The sequence below is a fragment of the Mustela nigripes genome, chromosome 17 (genome assembly GCF_022355385.1).
Source record: "Mustela nigripes isolate SB6536 chromosome 17, MUSNIG.SB6536, whole genome shotgun sequence".
Taxonomy (NCBI): Eukaryota; Metazoa; Chordata; class Mammalia; order Carnivora; family Mustelidae; genus Mustela; species Mustela nigripes.
In genome coordinates this window covers 11,168,707-11,178,680 of record NC_081573.1, presented here as the reverse complement: position 1 = coordinate 11,178,680, position 9,974 = coordinate 11,168,707, and the positions used below count along the sequence as shown (strand labels likewise).

At 44.7% G+C, this 9,974-nt stretch overlaps 1 protein-coding gene across 5 annotated transcripts in view; it reads right to left on the bottom strand.

The window, feature by feature from the left end:
* ZNF470 (zinc finger protein 470) overlaps positions 1–9,296 on the bottom strand; it is a 38,889-nt gene extending 29,593 nt beyond the window's left edge. Inside the window, exons 1-6 of one of the 5 annotated variants that reach the window (XM_059383163.1) lie at positions 8,695–9,296; positions 7,983–8,111; positions 7,631–7,711; positions 7,405–7,479; positions 624–750; positions 360–455 (exon numbers count right to left, since the gene is read on the bottom strand). In XM_059383163.1, coding sequence (XP_059239146.1) covers positions 360–455; positions 624–750; positions 7,405–7,461 — 280 coding nt within the window. In that variant the 5' untranslated portion in view covers positions 7,462–7,479; positions 7,631–7,711; positions 7,983–8,111; positions 8,695–9,296. Of the gene's footprint in view, positions 1–359; positions 456–623; positions 751–7,404; positions 7,480–7,630; positions 7,712–7,982; positions 8,363–8,694 lie in introns of all 5 variants that reach the window. The other 4 variants (XM_059383162.1, XM_059383161.1, XM_059383164.1 and 1 more) reach the window with 4 other exon arrangements.
* Positions 9,297–9,974: the final 678 nt, after the last annotated feature.

Sequence of the window (9,974 nt, the reverse complement as noted above, 5' to 3'; positions counted from 1 at the left end):
TCAAATAAATAAATAAATAAATATCTTTAAAAAAAAAAAAGAATTCAGAAATGTTGAACATCAGAGATGATTATAACAATATGGTACTTGAGAACTAGTAAACATCACAGAACATAACAGAGCTCACAAACAGACTGTGGTGTCTGCAGGAAATCAGTAAAGGTAAAAGTGGTATGTCACACCAGTGGAGAAGATCCACTTAAAACAGTGTTAGAATAAAAAGTTTCAATTTGAGAGGGATTTTTAAGAGGGGTTTTCCCACAAGTATCAGAGAAGAAATATCTTTTTTTTTTTTTTTTAAAGAAAAAACAAAAGAAACCTCTTGAGAATAGTTCCCCAACTCTAATTATCTGCCTTACCTGAGCAGAAGCCTCTTGTCATCTCTCCTTCCATCATCCACGGCTCTCTACCTTGCTCCAGTAAGGAGATTACGTCTGGTTTAGAAAGGCAAAGACCTGCACAGAAGGAAAGATAAGAAAATTGGCTATGTTGTGGAGACTGCAGAGTTATGACCAGTCCAAAAGGTACTGAGAGAAAAGGGATATTAGAGAGAAATGCTGATAAAGGCATAAAAGACTACAGAGGTGGAAAGACTCCAATGCGGAAGAGGAGGACACTCTTACCCAATGAAAGCAGGTTCGTGTAGTTCTCTAGCATCACTTTCTTGTATAAAGTCCTTTGGGCAAGATTCAGCCATTCCCATTCATCTTGGGAGAAGTCTATGGCCACATCCGTGAAAGTCACTGAATCCTGAAATGACACAAAAATAACCTTGCTTAGTGCTCATGCCATTACTTAGCTAGCTCTACGGGTCAAGGGCAATGCTGTTCATGCTACACGGGAAACAAAAACCCAACATTCTGCATATATAATTACACCAGGGTCCAAACCAGTTAGCTACTGGACAACTTTTCTGTCTAGTTATATTAGCTCTCTAAACATTCACGATTTTATAGTGGTGAGAAGAGACTGTCATATGGATAAATGTTGACTGCAATTAAGACAGAACATCAAGTACTAAATTGCAGTTGACCCTTGAACAGCACAGGTTTGAACTTCACAAGTTCACTGACATGTAAGTTTGTTTCAATCAGTAAGTACAGTACTGTGTTATTTTCTCTTCCATATGACTTTAACAATTTATTTTCTCTAGCTAATTTTTTAAAGAATGTAACATGTAATACACACAGCATACAAAATGTATACTATCAACTGTTTATATTATCAATAAGGCTTCCAGTTAACGGTAGGCTCTTAGGAGTCATGTCTGGCGTGAACAAAGTTATATGTAGATTTTCTATGCAGAGATCAAAGTCAACCCCTATGTTGTTCAAAGATCAACTGTATTTATCTATGTTAGAAGCTAGATCACATTTCTACATGGAGAAATTAAAGAGTTCTGGTACTGGGGGGGTAAAGCTTCAAGGAAGGATGTTGACCTGATGAACATGACTTCAACCTCCACAATACAGTCTAAGAAATCTTAGTGTTCTGAGATGTTAAGAGGTATGTCTAAAAAATGAAAGAGAAAAATGCCTAGCAATATTGTTTCCTTTTGACATAAAAGTATGTTTGCATTAGGAAAACACTCTGATGAGAAGTATCCAAAGAGATCATATGAGATGAGCACAACCTGTTTTGCTACATGGGCTGAATTTCCTAACCAATCAGCAAATGATACTGGTCACCCATTCTGTGGTTCCTGACAGACTTCCCAGTTCTTACTTTGTGATTTCACTTACATCAACATTTAAGAATGAGTTCTGAATAATTACCAATTGTGAATAAAACCAGACAAAAAGGTCAGATTATTTCAAAGAATTCAGGCTCTGGCATAGACTAGCCAGACAATCTTGTGAAATTAATTAACTGCATGTGCCTCGGTTTTCCCACATGAAAAATGGGAATTATTTTGGTAGCTACCTCACAGCTGCATTGTGAGAATTTAATGGGGTAACAGTCACAGTTGAGCTAAGTGCTCAAGAATTGTTACCTAAGATAATAATGAAGGAGGGGGGACGCCTGGGTGGCTCAGTTGGTTAAGCAGCTGCCTTCGGCTCAGGTCATGATCCCAGCGTCCTGGGATCGAGTCCCACATCGGGCTCCTTGCTCCGCAGGGAGCCTGCTTCTCCCTCTGACTCTGCCTTCCACTCTGTCTGCCTGTGCTTGCTCTCACTCTCTCTCTCTCTTACAAATAAATAAATAAAATCTTTAAAAAAAAAAAAAAAAAAAAATAATGAAGGAGGGATAGGAAAGGAGTAGAAGGAGGAGGTGGCCAAGAACAGGGGAAAACATTTGGTTTAATATTTCAACAAGTTTTACTTGTGTTTTATCTAATTTCAATATACTGTGTTAGTTAAGAACATGGTCCCTGAAGCCAGACTGTATTCAAATCCTGTTCTGTTCAGTAAGGTGAAGATATTAGTTCTGCTTTTAATATTTGAAGATCTTTTAAATAAGTCAGAAGAACAGTGTATTGTATTTCATATATATATATTTACCATTTTTTTTTTTTAGATTTTTATTTATTTGACAGACAGAGATCACAAGGAGGCAGAGAGGCAGGCAGAGAGAGAGGAAGGGAAGCAGGCTCTCTGCCAAACAGAGAGCCCGATGCGGGGCTCCATCCCAGGACCCTGGGATCATGACCTGAGCCGAAGGCAGAGGCTTTAACCCACTGAGCCACCCAGGCGCCCCATATATTACCATTTCTGTTGTACTTTCTCATTCCTGATGTTCCAGTTCCCTTCTTATAATTTCGATCTGAAGAACCTCCTTTTGCAATTCTTTGAGAAATCTGTCAATGAATTTTCTTACTTTTCCTTCATATAAGAAACTATTTCACCTTCAATTCTGAAGGCTATTTTTGCAGGACAGATAATGCTGGGTTGACAGTTCTTTCCTCTGAGTACTTTTTTTTTTTTTTTAAAGATTTTATTTATTTGACAAGGAGACAGACACGGAGAGAGGGAACACAAGCAGGGGGAGAGAGAGAGGGAGAAGCAGGCCTCCCGCTGAGCAGGGAGCCCAATGAGGAGCCCGATCACAGGACCCTAGAATCATGACCTAAGACAAAGGCAGATGCTTAACCAACTAAGCAACCCTGGCTCCCCTCCTCTGAGTACTTTTTAAGCTGTTCTACTTCCTTTGACTGCCATGATTTCTGATGGGAAATCCATAGAACTGAAATCGCTGCTGCCCTATATATTATGCATCACTTTTCTCTGGCTGCTTTCCAGGTTTTCCCTTGTCTTCAGTTTTCAGCAGTCTGACTATGAAGCTCTCAAGCAAGGGGTTGGTTTGTTTGTTTATCATGCTGGAGTTTGCTGGGCTTCATGAATCTAAAAGTTATGTCTTTCACTAAAGTTGGCAATTTTTCAGCCATTATTTCTTCAAATATTTTTTCTACACTTCACTTCTTTTTGGGACTTCAATGATACAAATGTTAAACATTCTGGTGTTGACCCACAGGGCCCTGAGACTCTCTTCAGTCTTTTATCTATTTTCAGATTAGATAGTTTCTATTTAGTTTCAAGTTCACTAAGTCCACTGTCATCTCCATAATGCCACTAAGCCCATACAGTGAGCTTATTTTGGTAATTCTATTTTTCATTTCCTATTGATATTTTCTGTTTCTTTGCTGACACAATCTATTCGCTTTAAGAGTTTTTACTTGTTGGAGCATTTTTATAATAACTGCTTTAAAATCTTTATCAGATAATTCCACCATTGGTGTCACATCAATGTTAGTATCTGGTGATTATCTTTTCTCCTGTGAATTGAAATTTCCCTAGATTTTCATCAGCTGAGTAATTTTAGGTAGTATCCTTGACATTTTGGATGTTATGAGACCCTATGTCTTGTTTAAATTATATTTATATAAAGAATATTGATAACTTTATTCACACTCCATTTCCAAAGCCTATAAAGTGATGTGCACGTCTGTCTCACTGGTGTAGTACTTGGTGGCCAGCCATCTAATTTGGAGTTCACTTCTCACAGACAATGGCATGCTTTTCAGGGCCAGATACATGCATGAGCAACTTAGAGTGAGCCCAGGAGTTCATAAACAACTTTATATGGTTGATTTCCAAAGCTCCCCCTTCTCTGTGGTCTGTCCAGTGTTTTCTACTTCCTAGGCGTTCCCCTTTTCAGTCTTCTGACCAGATGACTGGGGCTTATTTATTCCACTTATTTATTCCGCTTATTTATTCCACTCTACTGGGCAACTACGCTGACTATATCCACCCATGGGACCGAGAAAGGAAAGAACATAAGCAAGGAAAAAGAAAAAGAAAAAGAAAAAAGAAAAAAAAAGCAGTAAAAGCTTCTTCAATCACAGAGAAAATTTCTTATCCTTCGGAATTTTAGACTTCTGCAGACCCCACTGCTAGTCTCAGGGCACGAGAAAACAGAGAACTTGTCTTGCATGGTAGTTTTCCATCCACCCTCTCCAAGCAATGGACCCCCTTCCTACTTCTTGAGCCTGAACTAGGTTTTCTCCTGCAATTCTTTTTATCCATGCCAAAACCCCCTTCTGGGTTTTGTGCTTTGTTGAATCCATGCTAGGAGATACTGGGAGGGGAAAAAAAGGTAATCACATTGCACTTTGGGTTTCTTCCCCAATCAGCCTGCTACTATTTACATCTTTTTTTTTTTTAAGATTTTATTTATTTGACAGAAAGAGAGACAACAAGAGAGGGAATAAAAGCAGGGGCTATGGGAGAGGGAGAAGCAGGCTTCCTGCAGAGCAAAGAGCCTGAAGTGGGACTCAATCCCAGGACCCTAGAATCATGACCTGAGATGAAGGCAGACGCTTAAGGACTGAGCCACACAGGCGCCCATACTATTTACTTTTTAAAGCCCCAAATCGCGCTCCATGCATGCTGTTCTGGTTCTATAGCAACTTTCAGTGGAAAAGACAGGGTAAAGTGGGCTTAGTCCTTCTTACCCAGAACAAGGACTCTCCCAAATTCAGTGTAAATTATTATTAGTTTTAAAATTAAAATCCCATTGGATATAAAAAGCCTCCTGATGTTTAGGGCTTCTTGTGCATCAAACATATTGTAGATTTTTCACATATATGTTACAGTGTGTATATACTGTGTGTATTTTATATACTGTATGAACAACTACTGGCACACAGGCAAACAGTAGCATATAAATCTAATGTTTATATAGTGCTTATTATGTGCCAGGTACTTTTCTAAATACTTAAAATACATCAATTCATTAATGCCCACAACAATGCTATAAATTAGGTACTGGTATTATTCTCATTTTTATGGTTAAGGAAACAGAAATTAAGGTGATTATTATCTAGTATATACTGGAGCTAGAATTTGTACCCAAGCAATCTGGTGCCACAGTCATGCTATTAATCTTTATGCCATACTTTGCCACTCTTAAAATATTTTCCTCACAAATAACAACACTGCTTACATCTAAAACGTTTAAATGCTTAGGAAACAAGTTCAATTGGTACTGCATTTTTAGTGGTATTATACCTGATCAGAAAAGCTGTTTTGCTATAAGTTGTTCAATGTGTCTTCTATATAAAATAAAGACAATTTTATTATCCTATTATTTTTTATTTGGTAAGTTTATTCATCAAATTTTATAATTTTTTATAATAAAATTTGCTGATGACACTCATTTAGCAGTTCACTTTAATTAGAACATGAATTATAATTCTTAAATTGGTCATAAAAATATTAAAATTAAAAATGTTCAGGGCGCCTGAGTGGCTCAGTTGTTAAGCACCTGCCTTTGGCTCAGGTCATGATTCCAGGATCCTGGGATCGAGTCCCACATCAGGCTCCCTGCTCAGCAGGAAGCCTGCTTCTCCCACTCCCACTTCCCCTGCTTGTGTTCCCTCTCTCGAATAAATAAAATCTTTTTTAAAAAATTAAATTAAATTAAAAATGTTCTGAAATAAAGTGTGAGAAACTCTTAATCCACAACAATCGAAAAATTGAGAATTTAGTCCAAGAAAATTATCAGTGATGAGGGCAAAAATTCAACAACAAAGATGATCACTGCAATAATCTGTTAAATAATAAAACACTGGCAATAATTTAGCTTTGGAACAAGAGGCTGATTAAATAGATTATGGTATTCATCCTAGAAAGAAAAAGGATATACAGAACACTCCCTGGCATTTTAAGATGCTCATGGTTCCAAGCCAAGTGGGGAGGGGAAACCTTTGCATATTCTGGCCCAAATGCCAGACATCTCACCTATACCTGCAGATCTCTTCCTCTTTCTTCAAGATACAACTCAGGAATCACAGCTCCCAACCCCTCCTCCCTTCAACAGTGAGTATGATTATGTAGGCTACATGCCATTCAAGGATCTCTCACCAAGGAAGCAAAATGGAACTAAAAATAAAGTAGATTTTCTCTTGCTAGATTATGGTGTGTCACAGAGCTTCATCACTCCCGAAGGAACACCTTTTCCTAACTTACCCAAAGGTACTCAGATGACCTGTGAATGGTCCTTCCCCATTACTCCTCAGCAAGTCTAGTTCTATAGCTACAGCACTGATCACACTGTATAAATAAATGTTTGCTGCCTCTTCATTTCTCCAACAGATTATAAGCTCTACGAAAGCCAGGATGGTGGGGCACCTGGGTGGCTCAGTCATTAAGTGTCTGCCTTCAGCTTGGGTCATGATCCTGGGGTCCTGGGATCAAGCCCCATGTGGGGTGGGGCTCCCTGGTCTGCAGGAGGCGTGCTTCTCCTTCTCCCACTCGCCCTGCTTGTGTTCCCCCTCTTGCTATCTCTCTCTCTGTCAAATAAATGGATAAAATCTTAAAAAAAGAAAGAAAGAAAGCCAAACAGCCAGGATGGCTACTTAGGAAGTGGGCAGATGATGGCTCTCAAATTTTCTCTAAGGACCGTATTTCTGTGTTGTCATATACTTATGAGAAAACACAGATGGACAAGCTCAGAGTGGGTCATTTCTTTTTTTTTTTTTTTAAAGATTTTATTTATTTATTTGACAGACAAAGATCATAAGTAGGCAGAGAGGCAGCAGAGAGAGAGAGGGAAGCAGGCTCCCCGAGGAGCAGAGAGCCCGATGCGGGGCTCGATCCCAGGACCCTGGAATCATGACCCGAGCTGAAAGCAGAGGCTTCAACCCACTGAGCCACCCAGGCGCCCTAGAGTGGGTCATTTCTTGAATGAAGACTAAACAGCTGTAAGGAGAAGAGGAAGTTCTGAGAGGGAACTGGCTTATCTGAGTCTGTCTCTGTGGTCTCATCACTCATCAGAAAGGGAGGAAATAGGAAACAGGCCCAGGATCGAAGTCTTCAGCAGATACTCTTCAGAAGGAAACAAGCATTACCAAATCCTGGAAAGCAAGACCGTATTTTAAGAAGGAAAGAGGGAATACTAACTCACCAGGGACGTGGCTTTAAGAAGTTCAACTCCCATCACCTCCTCTTCCCAGCTCCTCATCAGGCAAAGGGCTTTACCCTGAGAGGGCAGAGGGAGGACAGGAGAAAGGAGTTCTGAGAAGCTGAGTAGCTGTAATATTACTGCCTAGAATGGCCTCCCTTCAGCTCCCCACCACTTCTCACTTCCCACCCCCTATCCTCGCAGTCCAGGCACTCACTGGGACACCTACACTCTACAGCGTGGCGGCTCCCCTTCGGGTTTGCAGGCTCCTCTCTCAAAGCCACCTGGCCACTGTCAACACCTGCCTCGCCTGGAAGGGAAGTATTACCTGTCACAACAAGGGATCCCCCTGGCTTAGAGAGGCCGGACCAAAAGTAGCCCCTCAAGAGAACCATTTTGCTTTGTGAAAAACTAGGTTTCAAGGAGCCCCTGCCCACTCTGAGCCAAGTTTCTTCTGTCGGAGTTCGGGAAACAGAAACCTGCTGGTGGGGGGGGGGGGGGGGGTTGGGGTCTCGACCCTTGAGGTCGTTTACCCTCTGAGGGTCACGTTTTCAACTGTGCGAATGGTTCCGGACACTGACCTCAAGCAGAGGTAGCGGGGACTATGTGAGAGTCGTCGCAAGGTTTCTGGAGTCGGCCGGTGCCGCATCCGGATCCTGGCTCCCCCACTAGCCGGCGGTCACCTGCCCTCAGCACCCTTCAGGTCCTCTCTGTGAAAACGAGGCAGCTCACGCTCCGTGGTGTGCTCCCGTGACGTCGCGTGTCACTCAGCGCAACCACCGAAGAGAAGCGCGGCTGCGAGCCACAGCGCGACACAGAGCGCTTCCTCCCGCCGTCTGTCCTCACTCCGGCGGCAGGGACGTGGGTGCAGCAGAGGAGTGCGGGGCAGGAACGGGAGGAGTTCCGCGACCTCGCCCTGGAAAGCTGGGGATCCCTTTCCGTTTCAGAGGCTGTGAACATCCTGTCACCCACAAGCCCCATCGCACAATGACCCGGAGGCCAAGACTCAGACCCGGTCACCGGACTCTGTGCAGGTCAGCCGCACGCTCCGGGCCCGGGAACCCGCCTACCCCATGCTCTCTGGTCAGCCGCACGCTCCGGGCCCTGGAAGTTCCCATCCCCGACTCTCCGAACAGGTCAGCCGCAAGCTTCGGGCCCGGGGACCCCTCCCCGACGCCGTGGACAGATCAGGGACCCCCCAACCCTGGACTCCTGGGTCCGCCGGCATCCGCAGCCGGGGACGCCCTCCTCCCGCACTCGCGCCGCCTCGCCCCAGCCACCTGTCACCCTCACCTGTGCACTCAGTCCCGGTCCGCCCCTCCAGCCTCACGGCCCCAACGGGGCTGGCGCCGGGCTCGCGGCGGCGGCGGGAGTGCGCAGGGCTGGCCTCCCTCGGGAGGCTGTCCGGAGCACGGCCTCGCGCCGTCATCCGTTCCTGCACGCCCCGCCGCCCACGGGCTGCCGGACGCGCGCGGCCGCTCCTCTGTCAGACCATCAGCTGCCGGCTCCCGCGCTAGATGACTTTCCCCTCAGCAGCCGCCCGCTCGCTCTAGCCCGCACTCCCTCCCCGCCGGAAGTGAGCGTGTCCTGCGCCGCAGGGGCCCCTGGGGACGGTAGTTCAAACTGGACGACGCGTCGCTGCCGAGCTTCGTTCCAGCCCACCGAGGGCTGGGGACTGCTACCCTCAGCCCCCTGTAGAGGCCGGCTGGCGCGGGACAGTGCCGCCCAGGAGCCTCTCAGTCCTGGCTCTGGACGCGCCAAGTACACGCCGCCTCCCTGAAGGGAGCCGAGCCCTGAGGATTCTGGGAGCACCCTCCAGGCTTCGAGTGCGCAGGCGCCGCCTTGAGCCGCCAACGCTGAGGCCCGGGTTCCCCCCAGCCGCTGCGCCTATAGGATCGCAGGAGGTGTGCGGCGCGCAGGCGCGCGGATAGCGGGCGGGGCTTAGGGCCCAGGGGCGGAGCCTTAGGAATAAAAGGTGGGTGAGGACTTGGTTTTGCCAGATGTTTTGTGCACTTGTGACTTGTGACGTGTGTGCGTGTGTGTGTGTGTGTGCGCGCGCATGTGCGCGTGCGCGTGCCCTGTCTTAGTTCATACCCAGTCCTCTCTTTCATGGAAATGCTCTCTCTAAAATAAATGAATCTTGGGACACCTGGGTGGCTCAGTTGGTTAAGCGGCTGCCTTCAGCTCAGGTCATGATCCCAGCGTCCTGGGATCGAGTCCCACATCGGGCTCCTTGCTCCGCAGGGAGCCTGCTTCTCCCTCTGACTCTTCCTTCCACTCTGTCTGCCTGTGCTCGCTCTCATTCACTCTCTCTCTGACAAATAAATAAATAAAATCTAAAAAAAAAAAAAAAAAAAAAAATTAAAATAAATGAATCTTTAAAAAGTAATATTTCCTGTATGTCTTTATGCAATTATGTTTCTCAGTTTATCCCCTTCATTTAGATTTCATACTTAATAACTGTATAATTGGGTGTTCAGTTCTCCATCATGTCTAAAGTCACTGCCCTTTTCTATTATGCATTCTTTTCTTACCGTTTTGTTATTGTTGGGGGTGTTGTTCAGTTGGCTTTA